Source organism: Mesoplodon bidens (genome assembly GCF_964165515.1).
Source record: "Mesoplodon bidens genome assembly, chromosome: 11".
Classification (NCBI taxonomy): Eukaryota; Metazoa; Chordata; class Mammalia; order Artiodactyla; family Ziphiidae; genus Mesoplodon; species Mesoplodon bidens.
In genome coordinates this window covers 62,682,124-62,700,704 of record NC_138167.1, presented here as the reverse complement: position 1 = coordinate 62,700,704, position 18,581 = coordinate 62,682,124, and the positions used below count along the sequence as shown (strand labels likewise).

At 53.7% G+C, this 18,581-nt stretch overlaps 1 protein-coding gene across 1 annotated transcript in view; it reads left to right on the top strand.

The window, feature by feature from the left end:
- Positions 1-18,581, top strand: part of PARVB (parvin beta) — a 116,519-nt gene that overhangs the window by 70,509 nt on the left and 27,429 nt on the right. The window contains exons 4-6 of the mRNA XM_081250322.1: positions 6,266-6,368; positions 13,939-14,079; positions 15,803-15,918. Coding sequence (XP_081106448.1) covers positions 6,266-6,368; positions 13,939-14,079; positions 15,803-15,918 — 360 coding nt within the window. The remainder of the gene's footprint in view (positions 1-6,265; positions 6,369-13,938; positions 14,080-15,802; positions 15,919-18,581) is intronic.

Here is an 18,581-nt window from a genome sequence, read left to right as displayed (position 1 = left end):
TGTTTGTCAAGTTTATCTGTTTTTTCTTTTGTTCCTTGTGCTTTTGGTGTCACAGCTAAGAAATCATTACCTCATCCAAGGTCATGAAGATTTACCTCCACGTTTTCGAAGAGTTTTATAGTTTTAGTTCCTACACTGAGGTCTGATCCATTTTGAGTTGATTTCTGTATATGGTGTGAAGTAAGGGTTCAGTTTTATTCTTTTGCATGTGGATATCCAGTTGTCCCAGCACCATTTGTTAAAAAGACTTTTTTTCCCTATCGAATTGTCTTAGCCCCCTTATGGATGTCACTCGGCTGTAAGGGGAAGTTTATTTCTGACCTCTCACTTCTGTTTCATTGACCTCTGTGTCCTTCTGCCAGTATCACATGTTTTGATACTCTCGCTTTGTAGGAAAGTTTGAAATCAGGAAGTGTCAGTTCTCCAACTTTGTTCTTCTTTTTCAAGATTGTTTTGGCTTTTGGGGGTCTCTTGACTTTCCATTTGCATTGTAGGATTTGCTTGTCAGTTTCGGCAAAGAAGCCATCTGGATAGTGATTAATTTTGATAAGTGGCATCTATTATTATTTTTTCTAATTACCAAAGTAATATATACTGCTGAAAACCTGGAAGACAGAAAAATCAAACAGAAGGCAGTGATAATTTTTTAATTTGTGTCCCTCCAGGCTTTTTCTTTTGTGCATTCAGCTTTTCCTACACAAAATTTGAAATCATTTCCGAGTTGGTAAATGTCTAGGAGCACATTTGGATTGGTACCTTGGGAGAAATTTCTGGAAGTGGAATTGCTGGGTCACATAGCACACACAGGCCCAGTGTGGAGGCTGTTTGGGCGGCAGCTCCATCCTCCGATGGGCACCGGCCCCTCCCGGCCTCCCTGCTGGGTCCACATTGGGATAGTGGTTCGCTCCTCCGTGGCCCGGATCTCGCCACCCCGCCACCAGGCCCGCCTGCCCCATCCCCCGGGCACCCTCTTTCTGCTCAGCTGTTTCCTATCCCACCCTTGAAGGCCGCTTCCTCTGCTCCTGGGGCCGCATGACCCCTCGTGTCAGAATCCTTTGTGATGGCTCATGCTCACCGTTCATCTCTCTCTGCTGCATCTCCCGGCTGGACCTGGACTCCTGGAGGGCGGGGGATGCGCCTCCTTTGTCCCCACGTCCTGGCACCAAGAAGGCGCTCAGTGACAGCCGTTGAGCTGCGTGTAATACTGCCACTTAGCTCCAGTAGTTGCTGTGAAATCCCTGATGAAAGGCCAACGTAGCAGATTCCTAGAGCTTTGTGGAATTAAGGGCCCGAGGATCAGGGCGCTCCTGCCAGGAGCCTGGTTGCTGGTGGCTGGAGAGGTAAAGCTATGGGGCAGGTCTGTCTGTGATCCTGAATCTGCTGTTTTTGGCCGTGTAACCGGGGCCCAGAAGGGTGGATGTTGGGGTCTGGAGAGCTAGGTGGGTCTCTGTGATGTCGGGGCCTGGACGCGCAGGCGTCCTCCCAGCTGCTTCCAGACCCCCCTCCGTCCCCGTACTGCCAACTGTGCCCCGCCACCCCTCCTGGTTCTCCCCTTCGTTCATTGATACCTACAGCCCCTGGCCTGGCGTCTTGCTCTTTGCCCCGCCTCCCCCATTCCTGCCGCTCTATCCACCGAGATGCCCGTGCACCAGCTCCTTCCTCAAGCTCCACCTCTGCATCTGCGTGTACCCAGGGTCAGGGTCAAACCTTGCTTCTCCCCAACCCCCTCCCCGTGCCCCTCCAGGGTCCCCACGTCCAGTCCCCACTGCCCCTAGTGCCCACGGTCACTCATCTCATCCACTGCCCCTTCCCCTCCTGGCCCAGGTGAGAGTCCAGGGCTGGCCCCACCCCCCCGCCCCTCTTGGCCTTGGAAGCCCCACCCCCTGGCCTCCCAGGTGGTTCCAGGTGGCTACAGGGCTCACCCTGCACCTTCTTCCTGTCTCTGCTCAGACGCCACTTCCTCCAAGAGGCCCCCGAGCCCCTGATCCCCATGACCCCTCTGCCCTCTCCATCCCCAAACTCTGCCTAATTCTTTTCAACAGACTTATTTTTAAGAACCATTTTCAATTTACAGAAAAAATAGCAAAGATAGTGCAAGAGTTCCCATATTTCCACACCCAATTTTCCCCATTATTAACATCTTAGATCAACATGGTACATTTTTAAATTAATTAATTAATTAATTAATTTTTGGCCACGTTGGGTCTTCATTGCTGCGCACGGGCTTTCTCTAGTTGTGTCGAGTGGGGGCTACTCTTCGTTGTGGTGCGCGGGCTTCTCATTGCGGTGGCTTCTCTTGTGGAGCACAGGCTGTAGGCGCGCAGGTTTCACTAGTTGTGGCACGTGGGCTCACTAGTTGTGGCATGTGGGCTCTAGAGTGCAGACTGAGTAGCTGTGGCGCACGGACTTAGTTGCTCCGCGACATGTGAGATCTTCCCGGACCAGGGCTCGAACCCGTGTCCCCTGCATTGGCAGGCGGATTCCTAACCGCTGTGCCACCAGGGAAGCCCCAACATGGTACATTTGTTATATTAATGAACCAATATTAATACATTATTATTAACTAACACCCACCATTTAGTCACGTTTCCTTAGCTTTTACTAGATATACTTTCTCCATCTCAAGACCCCACCTGGGATCCCACATGATATCCTGTCTCCTTAGCTCCTCTGGGCTGTGATGGTTTCTCAGACTGTCCTTGTTTTTGATGACCTTGACGGTTTTGTGGAGGACTGGGCAGGGGTTTTGTCGGGTGCCCCTCTATGAGGGTTTGTCTGATGTTTTTCTCAAGATTAGACTGTGGTTATGGGTTTGGGGAGGGAGGCCACAGAAGTGAAGTGCATTCATCCCATCACATCAGGGCACACACGACAACGTGATTGATCACTGTGATGTTGACCTTGATTACCCGGCTGAGGTGTGGTTGTCAGGTTTCTCCACTTTATTCTGACTTATTTTTCTCCGTAACATCGATCACAGCCTGGAAGTCTGTGTATTTGTCTTTTAATGTCTGATTGGAAGGTAAGGTCTTCAAGGACAGAGAACTCTCGCCTCCTTTTTATCCCCAGAGCCTGGCACATAGTAGGCCCTCAGTAAGTTAATTGATGAACTCAATGCCTGCTTATGGAGCTCCAGTGCCAGGCAGTGAGCACTGGAGACAGAGCCACAAACAAGAGGTCCTAGTTCCTGCCCTCACAGAGCTTAAAGTCCAGCAGGGAGATCGTTACAAACGAAGATGTGTTCCCATTGCAAACGTGAACAGGGTCAGGGAAAAGGCCCTTGGGTGCGGTGAGAGCCATGATGAAGGGATGTGGCCTGGGTTGGGTGGGGGGAGGTCAGAGGATGATACGGAGCTTGAGACCTGAAGGATGAGTGAGGGCTGGCCCGGCAGTGATGGAGGGGAGTGTGTTCAGGGTGGAAGGACTAGCACATGCAAAGGCCCTGGGGCAGAGAGGAGCTCAGGGATTTGATAAACACCAGTGAAGAGGCAGGGTGCTTGGTGGAGCTGTGGCAGTGGCCTGGGAAGGAGGTTTGGACAAGGGTGGTGGGAAAGGAGATGGCGGGAAGTGGATGCAATTAAGAAGTGGGCTGAATGGATGAAGGGGTGAAATCCAGGCTCCTGAAGCTGGAAGATGGTGTTCTGTTTCCTTCTCAGAGAAGGGGCAGGTTTGAGGAGGGGCAGGGGCGAATTCAGTTAGAGATGCTCATGGAACACCCGAGCAGAAGGATGGTGCAGAGCGGAGACTGGACGTTGAGGTGTTTCTGGGACGGGGTTGGGGGGGGCATTGGATATCGTGGGAGGGCCTGAGCTGGCCTTGGAGGAGGGTGGAGAGAAGGAAGAGGAGCCATCCAGGGTGATGCCCTTTAAAGATCCAGAGGAGAAGGCGGTGTCAAGGAGGACCCCCGACGCAAGGAAACTGGGAGGGTGGTGAGAGAGGAGGGTGGGAGCTGGGTGACGGGAGAAGGGGCTGCAAGGTGGGAGAGAAGGCAGCTGGGTGGAGAGGTCCAGCTCCCAGCCTCCCAGGATTCTCGCCCCCCAGGGAGGGAGACGGAGCAGGGCTGCAGCGTGGAGCCAGCTCCATCCTGCCGGCCTTTCGGGAATGGCTTCGACAAAACCAGAATGCCACAGGGCTGAGATGGAGCAGGATGCTGTGGTCCTTCCCCCACTCCATGTGCTCCGCCTGCCTTTTGTCTGTGGAGCAACTTTAGCCAAAGATTAAACCAGAGAAGTGAGAAAATGCAGAAACAAAGGAGAACAGTCTAACGAGACTAAATAATTGTTTAGTCATTAAGCATAGTCAAGGACCTTGATTTCCTCCCCAAGGGCTCCAGATAATATTCTGAGCTGCACGTATCCTGTGAGGTGCCTTATAGGTACTGAAACCCCCACCAGGTGGAAGAAGTTAACTACATGATGACCAGACTGTAGCCATGACATAAGCTGCCACAATTCCACGAATTGGCCTCAAGGAAATGGGAACAAAGTGACCCTGGAACTAAAGAGTAATTGTAGTTAAAACAATCAAGATGACGCTGGTCAGACCACCAAGGACCAATTTCAAGATGACCATCAAAGCTGCCTGTGCTGTTTCTGCATGGAGCCCCCTCCCTCTGTCTATAAAAGCTCTTGCCCCCGGTTGTCATTGTTGGGGGAGGGAGTCGGCCTTTGGACAGGCGTCCACCCTCTCCCACCCCCTAGTTGCCGGCATACAAAATAAAGCAAACTTTCCTTTCCACCATCCTTGCCTCTTTATTGGCTTTTGAGCGGCAAGTAGCCGGACCCCAATTTCGGCTACAGAGCTGCTGTTTAATTTAATCCCTTTAATGTACTTTTACTTCTGTTCTTCATGGGATTGTGTGTCTGATTTAATGTTTTCGAGTCAGTGGGAAAACAGAAATTTCACAGAAATTTGCTTTGTGGCCAATTTTGCAGGTGGCATCCATATCAGAGAGTGACAGAGGATACTCTAGTCTGGATTTGTGTCCTTTTGTTTATCTCTGAGAGGGCCAATCAGTGCCCATTTCCAGGAGGTTATTGGGACCAATTAGTTAGTTTTATTGGTTTTGCTTGCACAGGGAAACCATGTAATAAGTATATTTTTGATCAAGTCTGTTCAGGCATCTGTTTCATTTTGCGGAGAAGTGCCTTCAGCAGCGTCAGGCAAATGGAATTTTGTTCAGTGGGAGCCCTATTTCTCCGTAGATATTTTCACGATTGAAGCTGTCTTCTTTTATGATATATTACTCAGCAAATTGAAGGAAAACTTGTTGAGAAGAGGCTGGTCTAGAGAAATGAACACATGTTGACGTCCATGTTCATAGCAGCACTGTTGACAATAGCCCAAAAGCGGTGACAACCCAAATGTCCATCAGCTGGTGAATGAATCTGTGAAATGCGTCTCTCCATACAATGGATTCAGCTGTAAGAAGGAACGAGGTCCTGACACGTGTTACAACTTGGGTGAACCTTGAAAACATCATGATAAGGGAAAGAAGCCAGACACAAAAGATCACGTATGACGTGATTCCTTTCATATGAAGTATCCAGAACAGGCAAATCCGTGGAGAAAATGGTTTTGTGGTTGAGAGGAGGTGGGGGAGGGTAGAAGGGGGAGCGACTGCCGATAATACAGGGCTTCCCTGTGGGGCGATAGAAGTGTGCTTCAGTGCATTATGGTGATGGTTGCACAACTTTGTGAGTATACTAAACAATTGTGTGGAATGTAAATTCTATTTCAATAAAGGCTTGAAAAAATTAGGGTGCCGCTGGGAGCAGGCTCTCAGAGCTTGTCAGTAACGGCCCCTCCGGATCCCCTTCGGTCCACAGCTTTAGGCCCAGGGCTATCAGGGATGGTTTTAGTGCGGATATTAAGGGAGGGAGGGGGGTGGACGTTTTATGGCTCGCCTGTGCTGTCTCGGGCCATGGGGGGCAGTGTTACTGACGTTTCCTCATTTGATCCGCCCGCCTGCATGCCATGGTGGGCGTCATCTTTTCCTTTGGCCGAGTTCCCACACGTATCCAAGTCCCCGCTGGGAGGAGGCCAGTCTGCCCATGGTGCCGCCCTCCACCCGTGCTGCTGTGAATCCCACGGGAGCCCCGGCAGCCTGGGTGGGAGAAGCTTGCCTATCCCCTCAGGCTCTCCTGGCCCCTGCACTGGGGGTGTCTCGGTGTCCAGCAGCTCTCCGTTCCTGCGCTTGCTCTGGTCATCGCCTGGGCCCTCCTGGCACCAGCGAGTGAGGCCGTAATGCCTGTCCACCCCGCAGGTTCTCATCGACTGGGTCAACGACGTGCTGGTGGGGGAGAGGATCATCATAAAGCAGCTGGAGGAGGACCTGTACGACGGGCAGGTGCTGCAGAAGCTCCTGGGTGAGTCCACGGGAAGGGCGGCCACCACGAGGGGTGGCCCCAGGCTGGACCACAAGATTCTCTACATGGCGACATCGGTCACTCGTCTGTAAGCCGCAGCCCTGAGCCCATGGCTCCCAGGCAGTGGCCCCTGGGGCCCCGGGTCACCTGCCCTCACGTCGTCTCTCGGGTGGGGGTCCTGCCAGAGCTTCCAGCCACGGGGCTGCAGAGGGTCATGCACAGCTTCCAGAACCGTCTGTGGCCTCTGCTGTTGGATGCATGCGTACAAGGGGAGCACGGAGATGGGGCACGAACGGGATGCCGTCTCCTCTCTGGGGCAGCCCTTCACACTGGCCTGCGTCTGTCCAGCTGTGAGCACCTCCAGCCTGTGCAGGCCCATCCAGGGCCAGGGTGCTGGAGGGGGTGGCCCCCAGCCATGCCCTTCAGGGACATGATTTAGATGGGGCGTGGTGGGGGAGTGGTGAGGAGGGAGACTGACTGCGGATGCTCTTTTTATGTCTGTCCCTTGGGGACAGAGTTCCTCAGCAAAGTAACATCTGTAGAGCCCTTAGCATGGGGCCGGGCACAGGGCCTGGAGTCAGTAAGGGGTTATGAACAACAACACAACAAAGACAAAGACAAAGACATGAGGAGTACAAGCAGGGCTGGTGGGTCCCCCGAGTTCCTCTGAGCACCAGGCACACGGTAACCATGCGTTGACCAAGTGAGTGAAGAAAGCCCTGCAGTTTCCTACCTACAAGGGCATGGGCTCCTTTTTTTTTTTTTTTTTTTTTTTGCGGTACGTGGGCCTCTCACTGTTGTGGCCTTTCCCGTTGTGGAGCACAGGCTCTGGACGCGCAGGCTCAGCGGCCAAGGCTCACGGGCCCAGCCGCTTCGCGGCATATGGGATCTTCCCAGATCGGGGCACGAACCCGCGTCCCCTGCATCGGCAGGCAGACTCCCAACCACTGCGCCACCAGGGAAGCCCGACATGGGCTCCTTTTATAGGAAGTGAAAAGGCCCTGGATAGGCGAGTACTTGTCTGGATCTGTTGGACGTCATCACCATCCAGTCTCCAGGAGGGACTGTTTGCTGAACAGTCCCCAGGAAGCTCTGATGTATTTTCCGGGTCCCCAGATCCCTGTGAGTGTGGCCTGGAGGACTCAGTGTCCCCCTGTCCGTTAGGGTAACTCACCTCCTAAAGGTCCCCGGGAGGCCCTGGCCCCGCATCGGTAGGGTGCAGACCTGCTCCCTGCGCTCTTTCTACTCACACTCTCACCCCTTAATGACCCCACGGACCAGCGCTGTCCTGTGCAGGGGTCTTCCCAGCAGACCGCTGGAGGGCCACTCCTTCCAGGCAGGGCCAGCACTGGGGTGGGATCATGTTTTGTTCCACAGGGGTGTGCTGGGGAACCCAAGTCAGGCACCTGGAGTTTGGGGGTTGCTGTTGTGGGGGAGAGATACTGAGGGGAAGCAGACAGGAGGGGCTGGGGCCGGAGAGGAGCATCCCGAGGGGGGCTGACCCGCAGGATGCACCCCTGCAGCTGCCCAGATGGTGGCCTTTGCTCAGCCTCTGTGTCATTCCTCAGTCCCGGGTCCCTGCGGGCGGTTTGCACACTCAGCACAACGGCTCTTAACAGACGGTCCAATCTTGGAGGGAAGCCTGTAGGGTCTTGTCACGTAGACCTGGCTCTGAAGACATGGTGATGGATGGCCCACACGTTGTTTTGTCCTTGTTCAGTCAGTCCTCAAAAAGCACGTTAGGAAAGAGAAGATTTTGTGTTTATTTTGGTTATCCCTTCGTTGGTTGAATGAATATCCTTTGGCCTATTGTGTGGCAGGTGTGGAGATGCAGTGGTGACAAGAAGAAGGAAGTCCCCATGCCCCACTGCCAACACCCGTTCTGGCAGAGGGGAGAAAGAGAACTATTGTGTGGTGGTTCAACCTAAAACACAAATAGATGCTTTAAGAGAGTGACAAGCGCTAGGGAGAGAATCAGAGAGGTTCTGGGGCAGCGGGACTGGGTCGGGTGGAAGGGCCGGGTGGTCAGGGGCAGCCCCCCTGGGGAGCTGACATCCAAGCAGGCTTCTGCACAGTTGTCATGGAAAGAACCTTCCAGGCTGAGACTCTGAAGAGAGGAATAGTCTGCACTGTTTAAAGCGCAGTGAAAGGTGGCTGCAGGTGGCAGGGGTGGACAGGTGGGGCCAGATCACGTCCAGTCCTGACAAAGGCTTTTATTCCAAGTGACAGGAAGCTGCTAGAGGATTTGAGCAGGGCCGTGACAAGGTCTGAGTTAGCGTTTTAAAAGGTTGCTTGGGCTTCTGGGTACAGAATAAATGGGGAGGAGGGTCAGGAGGGGGGCCTGGGAGGTTAGGGCGCCATCACAGCAGCCTGGGCATCAGAAGAAGTGGCTCTGTCCAGGATGGAAGTGGAGGATATTTGGGAGGTTAAAGCTGATAGAGGCATGAGGACTGCTGGCCAGGTTTGTGGCCTGAACAACTGGTGAGTGAGAAAGCCCTTGGGAGTAGCATGATGAGCGGGAATGAGGAGATGGGTGTTGCATCTGCTAATAGGGCTGATACCCATCCTGCCCGAGTCAGCTGCGGGGTAAGGGTGGAGATCAGCAGTGCAGAGATGGTTAATGCCGTGGGACCGGGTGGCCTCACCTGGAGGGGATGTTCCAAATTCAGTATTTGGCTGAATGCCGTGGGCCAAGAGTTAAATAAATCTCTGTTCATCTAAGCTGAGAACCCCCATCTTAAAATGAACTTCTTTGGTACAAGAATAAATCTGAAATATTATCAAGATCGTTTAGTAACTGTCACAATTTTATTATTAAAAATGTTGGTTGGGGCTTCCCTGGTGGCGCAGTGGTTGAGAGTCCGCCTGCCAATGCAGGGGACACGGGTTCGATCCCTGGTCTGGGAGGATCCCACATGCCGCGGAGCAACTAGGCCCGTGAGCCACAACTACTGAGCCTGCGCATCTGGAGCCTGTGCTTCTCAACAAGAGAGGCCGCGACAGTGAGAGGCCTGCGCACCGGGATGAAGAGTGTCCCCCGCTTGCTGCAACTAGGGAAAGCCCTCGCACAGAAACGAAGACCCAACGCACCCCCCCCAAAAAAAAAATCTTAAAAAAAAAATGTTGGTTGGATCTTTGTAGTTTCATAGTGTATCATTGGTCCAGCCATTCTCAGCACTGTCAGGTGCTAGATAGCTCTTGAGGTCACTGAACCAGACATTTGTGATGACAGACACTTACTTTCAGCAGAGAAGGATGGAGGAGGCATGTCTCTTAGGCTGGCACTGTCCACAAGGATTCTACTGATGGTGAAGCTGCCCTGGGTTATCAGCTTCCCTCCCTCTCTATGTAAAGACCTAGCTTCCCTCTGACTCTTGGACTTGAAGACTTGGCTGTTGGTGACACTGCTTGTTTATTGAAACAGTCCTTTGAACTGATGCTTTGCTCACTGCCCAAAGGAGATACTTTCTAATATTTTCAGAAGCAAACATAGGAGTGTTGTGCTCACTTACACTTTTATTTCTGATTCTTTTTGCATGCAGCTGTGGCTTCACTCACCCAGTCACTTGAAAAACTTGTATCCCTAAGCCTTAGATCTAGCGATGTGGTCGTGGAAGTCTGTCTCTCAGGATCACAGGATCGGCTCTGGATGTGCATCTGCATCTCAGCCTTAGACGCCTATAAATGATGCCAGTGCCCTCTCTGGAGTAGCGTGTCAGGGGTATCTTAGAGCAAGTACCCTGTAAGAAAGCCTTGCCTGCTCAAGGCACATCCTTTTGGTTCCCTCTTCAGTTGGCCCCAGCAGATGCAGTACTTGCTCTGCAGTGGCTGTGGTTGTCATTGAGTCCTGCTACGTCCGCTTTGTTGTCTCTGAGGTCTAACAAGAGGCTGACTTTGCCTCAGGCAGCCTTTTTAGCGTGAAGTAGTTGCAGTTCCATCCTGTTTGAATATCTTGCATAAGTACTCCTAGATAGGCCATTCTGAAGTCTCTTGTGTGTCAAGTGCTTTGACATACCACTTTGTTTGAAGAAGAGGACAATGGAAGAGAATATCCAGATATTAACAGAATGTGACAGGGTCTTGCCTGGTCGTATTAATGTGCTGTTACACTGATCAGATGCATTAGTAACCTACGTGATCACATGATCCTGGGGCCCAGGGCTGCCAGGAATGATACTGATGGAGGCATTAAACTCTTTACTTTTCAGAGGCAGAAGCTAAAATGAAATAGGAGATTTTGGCTGAATGCCAGGCCAAAGCTGACTTCTGTGCATCTGTAGAGAGAAGAGGTCTGGGGACTGGGCCCGGGGGTGGGTGGTCAGTGATCAGAGGAAGGTCCAGTACAGGCGTCTGGAGGGTCCAGCCAGGAGAGAGGAGGAGCCAGGGGAGCACTGCATTCAGGAGGGATAGAGGAGGAGGAGAAGGCAGGAGTGAGGGTGATGAGGACAGAGCACAGACCTCTGGGTTTGGCCAGCTGTGCGTCACTGCACTAGGAGGCCCCCAGATGTGCCCGTCTCCTTAAGAGCGGATTCCGGGGGCAGCTGCCAGACCCTCTGCCAGGGCAAGTTTCAGGGGGTGTAACTCTCCTGCATTTGCAGTGTGGTCCAGGTGAGCCACCTGTGGGCAGTGACAACGCCCACGCTGGAGCATTGAGGCAGCTCCCGGGCTGGCTGTTGTCCTGCTTCTGACTCATGGCACACGCTTCTCCTTGTGAAAGGCAAGGCCTTCCTTGTGTACTAAGTGTTCACAGCCCCGCATTCGGCCATCACTCACGTTTTCCAGCCGCCGCTGAGAATCCACCCCATCTTCCTCTGTCTCTTTCCATGCTAGGAAGATAGGGGTCCTGGCCACGCCCAAACCCTGAGCTGCCCCTGCAGCCCCATCAGCGGGCAGAGTGATGCTGGTGATGCGGGCGGCCAAGGACCTCGTTCTCTCCCACTTGGGGGAGTTACCTGAGACGCAGCCACAGGCGGCACCCAGGCACGGCCAGCCTCCTTGGTTTCTGTTACTGGCTGAGTTGCGTCCCCCCCAGAACTCGTAAGACCTCGGGATGTGACTCTATTTGGAGACAGAAGCTTTAAAGTTAAAATGAAGTCAGGGTGGGCCCTCAACCCATCAGATTGGTGCCCTTATAAGAAGAGGAGGGCTTCCCTGGTGGCGCAGTGGTTAAGACTCCGCCTGCCAATGCAGGGGACACGGGTTCGAGCCCTGGTCCAGGAGGATCCCACGTGCCGAGGAGCAACTAAGCCCGTGCGCCACAACAACTGAGCCTGTACTCTAGAGCCCGTGAGCCACAACTACGAAGCCCATGTGCCACAACTACTGAAGCCCAAGCGCCTAGAGCCTGTGCTCCGCAACAAGAGAAGCCACCGCAGTGAGAAGCCTGCGCACCACAACAAAGAGTAGCCCCCGCTCGCCACAACTAGAGAAAGCCCGCATGCAGCAACAAAGACCCAACACAGCCAAAAAAAAAGAGGAGACTAGGATGCAGACACACACAGAGGGAAGACCAGGTGAGGATGTCTACAAGCCTAGGAGAGAGGCCTCAGGGGAGACCAACTCTGCTGACACCTTGATCTTGGACTTCTAACGTCCGGGACGGTGAGAAAGCAGATTTCCACCGTTTAAGCCATCCACCCTGTGGTACTTTGTTACGGCAGCTGTAGCAGGCTGATACCATTTCCTTCCCTTCTCCATCAACGACTCCTTCTCCCCCCGGCATCATGGCAACCAGGTTTGGCTGGCGGCAGGGACAACAGAGATGTGCTGGGCTCCCCGTCTCTCCCAGCGGGCGAGGCTCTAGGACCACCTGGCTCTCTGCAACCCTCCTTCCTTCCCCAGGGCCCCTGATCCGTCCTGTCGCTGGCTTTTGAGCACCTGGGGACCTGCTGTGTATTTTCAGGGGGTTCATATGGGCAGACAGCTGTGGATTATTCAGCTAAGACCTATTAGACACAGATGGAGGGAAATCAAAATGCATAGACAGGAATCATTTCCATCCTCTGTTGAGCTGCTTTGTTTTGCCGCGAGCACTCCCTGCCCCCCAAGCTGAGGTCCTTCAGGTGTGGCTGACTCCCCGGTAGAGCTCTGTCTCTCGTGTCTGTGCTGCCTCTGGTCCTAGGACAGTGCCTGGCGCACAGTAGGTGCTCAGTAACTGTTTTGTAAGCGAATGAATGAATGAATGATTGGACTCCCCTGAGCCCAGCCGATATGTTTGTGTAATGAGTGGATCCTGAAGGGGGGATATCGAAACTGCTTGTTCTTGTTCTCATCGAGGGAGGGGAGGGTCGGGGAGACAGTGTTGGCGGAGCAGGGGCCTCTGGAGAAAACGCCTTACACAGAACTTTGCTGGGGAGCGCTGGCAGCAGCTCTGTGCCGAAGGCTCACCGCGCATCAGGCTCCATGCCCAGCACTTTGTCATCACCCTCCCGCTTCCTGATCTCGCCGTGTCCTGCGACGTGGCTTCTGTTGTTGTGCGGAGGAGATCTATCGGGGAACCCTGAGTCTTGGAATGAATGAATAGGCGGGACGCCTGGGGAGCCTTCCTCGCCTGCCCCTTATCGGGTGTGGGGTGAGGCGTCCCTCCTGCTCCCCTTGGGAGGGGAGTGAAGGTGCACGGGCTGGGGCTGGGGTTCAGCTTCAGTAACTGGGTCTTGAGCAGATGTGACCGTGCTCCAGGTTGCTCCCTGCTCACTCTTGCTGAGGAAATGGTAGCAGGTCTCTGAATATCTCATAATCCTTCTTACCGTGGGGTCCAGCTGTTAGAGAAAGAAGAATTGGGAGCGTACGAGTGCAGGGAGGCTGAGGCAACCCCTGAGGCCCTTTTGATTTTCTCACCAAAGTTCTTTTCCCTCTGGGGACCCACTGGCCCAGCCTCTTCACCTCTGGTCCCTTCCCCACAGGTCACCTCCTTACCTCCCAGCTGCACCTTGAATCATCTTGTTCATTCTCTGTGCAGATGCTTGTTCCTGGGTGGGACGCCCACACTTTAATCCTTGAACTCCCCGCCCCCCTTTCATCCTGGAGTGATTTTCTTTCTTTCTTTTTTTAAAAAAAGTTTTATTTATTTTTGGCTGCGTTGGGTCTTCGTTGCTGTGCGCAGGCTTTCTCTAGTTGTGGCGAGCGGGGGCTACTCTTCGTTGCGGTGCATGGGCTTCTCATTGCGGTGGCTTCTCTTGTTGCGGAGCACGGGCTCTAGGCGCACGGGCTTCAGTAGTTGTGGCGCGTGGGTTCAGTAGTTGTGGTCCACGGGCTTAGTTGCCCCATGGCATGTGGGATCTTCCCAGACCAGGGCTTGAACCCGTGTCCCCTGCATTGGCAGGTGGATTCTTAACCACTGCGCCACCAGGGAAGCCCTCTGGAGTGATTTGCTAAGGAAGAGGAGTGACTTGAAAGCTCAGAGTTCCGTGGCTCAGCATCCTGGCAGTCCACACTGTTGCTGATGATCTGCTCCACTTTGCAGCCCCACAGAGGATGGGGAGACCTCAATGCAGCCGGTTGACCAGGCGGCCCTGAGCCCCTCCAGCTTTTCCTGACACTCTGCCTTTTGCCCTTGTCCTTCTTGTTGCAGAAAAACTGGCAGACTGCAAGCTGAACGTGGCCGAGGTGACCCAGTCCGAAATAGGGCAGAAGCAGAAGCTGCAGACAGTGCTTCAGGCGGTGCAGGAGCTGCTGCGGCCCCATGGCCGGGCGCTCCAGTGGACCGTGGACTGTGAGTGGCCGCCAGGATGGGGGCAGGGGAGCGGGGGAGCCCGGCCTCTGAGCTTCCTGCCGTGTCATTCGTCTTCCTGTCTGGCCTTGTGGGGTTGTTTTTGTTTTTTTTTTGACATCTTTACTGGAGTATAATTGCTTTACAATGGTGTGTTAGTTTCTGCTGTACAACAAAGGGAATCAGCCATATGCATACGTATATCCCCATATCCCTCTCCCTCTTGCGTCTCCCTCCCACCCCCGATCCCACCCCTCTGGGCGGTCACAGAGCGCTGGGCTGATGTCCCTGTGCCATGCGGCCGCTTCCCACTAGCCATCCGTTTTACGTTTGGTAGCGCGTGTATCAAATCTGGTCACACACCTGCCCTGAGGGAGGTAGCCAGGAGAGGAGCATGTCAGTAAGGGACTTAGTCACGTCCGCGGTGCTCTGGTTTCCCCAAGCTTCAGGGTGGAGAGGCGCTGTTTCTGGATCAAGAGAGACTTCCAGCGGACGTCTTCCAGATTTGGGTTATAAGACAGAAGAAGCTCTGTGGGGTTCTTGGAAGGACCCTCCACCCCGGATACCAGTGGTCCCAACACCCAGTGAGCTGTGCTACTGGTGACTCACCGATGCGGGTCCTCAGAAGGTGATTCAGGCCGGCCCCCGGTGTATGTCTCAGAGAGCACTGGCGTTAGGAATACGTGGCATCACAGTATTTCCAGGCAGGACATAAACCCAGAAAAGTGAGGCACTGACCAGGACAGACTGGAAAGGCCTTTGTCCTGCTGCCCTTCCCCAGCACCGTCCCCATGGCAGCGCAGCCAGGAGCGGCTGAGATGCTCTCCCTGCCGCCAAGGGCCCCTGTTCTTGGGTGAGACCGAGGCTGCAGTCAGGTTCACCCCTGGCTTCTTGACATCGAGACCTAGGACAGACCCAGGACCACCTCCGGGGTTGCAGGGCTGGGGGAGGGGAATCAGTAAAGCCCTGGACAGCATGATGATAATCGTCCACATCCTGGAGAAGAGCTAGTGGCCGGGGATGGCAGCCAGGGCCCTAGGTGGGGCAGGAGGCACGTCTAACACCCCCAAGCACCGTTTGCCCTGCAGAGCCTTCCCTGTGTAGACGGTTGATTGCATAGAGGGAGAACTTTTAAGCACCCGAGATAATAATGCACATTGTTGTGGTGGGTAAGTGCCCAGGTGACCTGTTTCTCCCTGATCTTTTCCCTTCTCTTGTGCTGACTGTATGTTCCTGCTCATTCCCTCTCCTCACCACCCAATTCATTCCTTTTACAGACAACAGGCTTTTGAAAGTGCTTGCATAAGTCACCTGAGGTCAACAGGAAAGAAAAAATTAGAAGCCAGCACTAAATTCACACAGGCTGCTCATCAGCTTTTCTCCATTTTTCCATGGCCTGTGGTTCTGCCCGTGGTTTTCCTCTGAGGTCTCATTTTCACTCAGCATCTTTATTGCCTCCCCCCTCCCGCCCCCTGTTTTTCTTTTTAAATTCAAGTATAGTTGATTTACAATGTTGTGTTAGTTTCAGGTGTACAGCAAAGTGATTCAGTTATACATATATATATTTTTTTTTCAGGTTCTTTCTCCTTATAGGTTATTACAAAATACTGAGTATAGTTCCCCATGCTATACAGTAGGGCCTTGTTGGTTTCACCGCCTTTTGGACGTGGGCTCGGGGTTCCTGTCTCATGATCTAAAGCAGCCCCCTTCCTCCCTCCCCGACTAGCGATTCACGGGAAGAACCTGGTGGCCATCCTCCACCTCCTCGTGGCCCTGGCCATGCACTTCCGGGCCCCGATCCGCCTTCCCGAACACGTCTCTGTGCAAGTGGTGGTCATACGGGTAAGTATCACCAGCCCGGCGGTCGGCTTGCCCGCGACTCTGCCCCAGAGGCTCCGGTACTCGTTCCTCCTCTAGTTTGCCTGCTTTCTTCTTTTTCCCCTTAAAAGACTACCTCCTCTTTTCTCCTCTTGACGAAATGTATGCCTTACTCTGGCTTCAGAGTAAACGACGGAGCAGGAACAATGGGCTTGATTTGAAGAGAGGCAGGTTCAAAGGCATGAGTGCGTGGAGGTTTACTTTTCCACATTTTGGAAAACAACATTCATTTCCCTGCAAAGCCAAGTAGCCAGAATTCAGGCCTGTTGAATGAGCTTATTACTCACTGGAGAGGGCTGAGACCAGCGGAATGAAACAGACACCCCAATACCCCAATCAAAGCCTCTCTCTGTTCCCTTCCAATGACATCCATCATCTCCCATCATGTTTTTGAGGGTCGATTCGCTTGCTCCACTTGGAAAAATGTAACTGGGAGCCAGGGTCCTTCTGACGGAGGTGGAGACACCTTTCTTGTCGATTTCCGCTGTGTTCAGGGGCACAGATCCTGCCTTGGCTTCGTGTGTGCAGTCTTGTCCAGTAAACGTGTATTAAGCACCTGCTGTGTCCCTGTGCCCCTCGCCCTGGTTACTTACCGGGGACACTGGTTGAGGAAAGTGTGCTTGGGTCCTGACGGATCAGCTGCTTCTGCCAGAGCGTTGAGGTTATGCTCGGAACATGGCTGTCTCTCGTGTTTCTGTTCCTGCAGATGTCCAGCTCCACACTCTCCTCTGGGTTTTAAACTTATCAGTCCCGTTGTCTCTGCGGTCTGCAAGGCTCTGGCTGATCCTGTGTTTTCTGAAGCCGTCTGACCCCTCCGTTTACCCCGGGAGCTTGGCTCCGACCTGATGGGCAGGAATGTTCCTTTCTGGCATCAGGCGAGGGTTACCTGCCGTTTGGCCCCGTTTGCCTCCTAAAGGGGAATGTTTGTGGTCGGTGGTGGTGTCAGGGACAGGGGACCATTCCTGCCACCCTCGTCTTGGACTCAGGATGGTTGGCCGGGAAAGGCTTCCCAAGGACACATGAGCACGTGGTTCCCAAACCCACGTACGTCAGACTCTGGGCCCTAGGAACACTCTGCAGCTCAGTAATTGGGGTATTTCCTTTCAGGCCTGCACTTTGGTCCAAGAAAATCTTTGGGGTTTTGCAGAACGTTCTACTTGTCCGGGCAAACAGTCACTGGCGCTTCCTTCCTTGACCAAGGTCACAGGAGGACTCTTTGGGCCACTCCCAGAGTGGGATGAAGCGGGGAGGGGAGGCCCCTGGGGACTGGCTGGTCTCAGGTCTTAGAGCTGCCCCTGGCCTGTCCCTCCACTCCTGGTTTTCCAGTTGAGATGAGGAGATGTAAGAAGTGTGTCAGTCCGTGGAGGGACGGAGTGAGGGAAGGGTCGCGTTTGCTATCTGGCAGTGTGGCCTTGGGAAATCACTTGATTTTCCTGAGCTGCAATGCTTTCCTCAAAACATTGAGATTCTACTACAGACTTTTAAAATATTCAGCCTTGGGACTTCCCTGGTGGCGCAGTGGTTAAGAATCCACCTGCCAATTCAGGGAACATGGGTTCGATCCCTGGTCTGGGAAGATCCCACATGCCCCGGAGCAACTAAGCCCTCGTGCCGCAACTACTGAAGCCCGAGCGCCTAGAGCCAGTGCTCCACAACGAGAGAAGCCACCGCAATGAGAAGCCCGCGCGCCGCAACCAGAGAAAGCCTGCACGCAGCAACGAAGACCCAACGCAGCGAAAAATAAATAAATAAATAAATAAATTTAAAATATTCAGCCTCGTCTGTCCCGTACCCAGCCGTGGGCCTGGTATCTAGTGGGTGCCTGATGCACATTTGATGTGTGAATAAGTGGATAAAATGTCTCTGGGCCTCCCCTGCCACTGTCCCCCGTGGGCACTCCTGAGAATCAGCCAGGGTGAGGCCGTGGGAAAGCTGATGGCCCCCGACGCCTGGCTTCTCTTCCTTCACTAGAACCAGTGGTGAGAGTTCCCTGGGAGGCCGAGCTCAGGAAAGCTCGGGGATCTTGGATCTCGAGAGGCGTCCAGGTGGGCTGCCCAGCAGGTAGTGAGCTCCCCCGTCCCTTGAGGCATTCAGGTAGGGGCTCACGGTGGCGGTTGGGTTAGCGGGCTGCCGCGCTCCACCCTGAGGTCCGGGGCACACCACCACCGCCTCCTTCCTCTCCCCCACCATCGTTGCCTCTCCGTACCTACCAGCCTCCGGGACAGGTGTGTCGCACACCGTGTTACTGTCCTAGGGCTGCTGTAACAAAATCCCACAAACTGGGTGGCTTAAAACAACAGATGTTTGTCCTCTCACATAATAGAGGCCTGAGGTCCGAATCAGGGAATCGACAGGGTCCCTCCGCAGGCTCTAGAGGAGGATCCTTCCGTCCCTCTTCCAGCTTCTGCCGGCTGCTGGCACCCTCAGCTGTCCTGGGCTTGGGGACACATCCCTCCAGTCTCTGCCTTCATCATCACGTGGCCTCTTCCCTCTGGTCCACGTTCCTATGTCTCTATTATCTCTTCTTCTAAGGACACCAGTCATTGGGGAGGACCCACCCTAGTCCGTTATGACCTTATCTGAACTCATTACATCTGCGAAGACCTTATTTCCAAATGAGGCCCCAT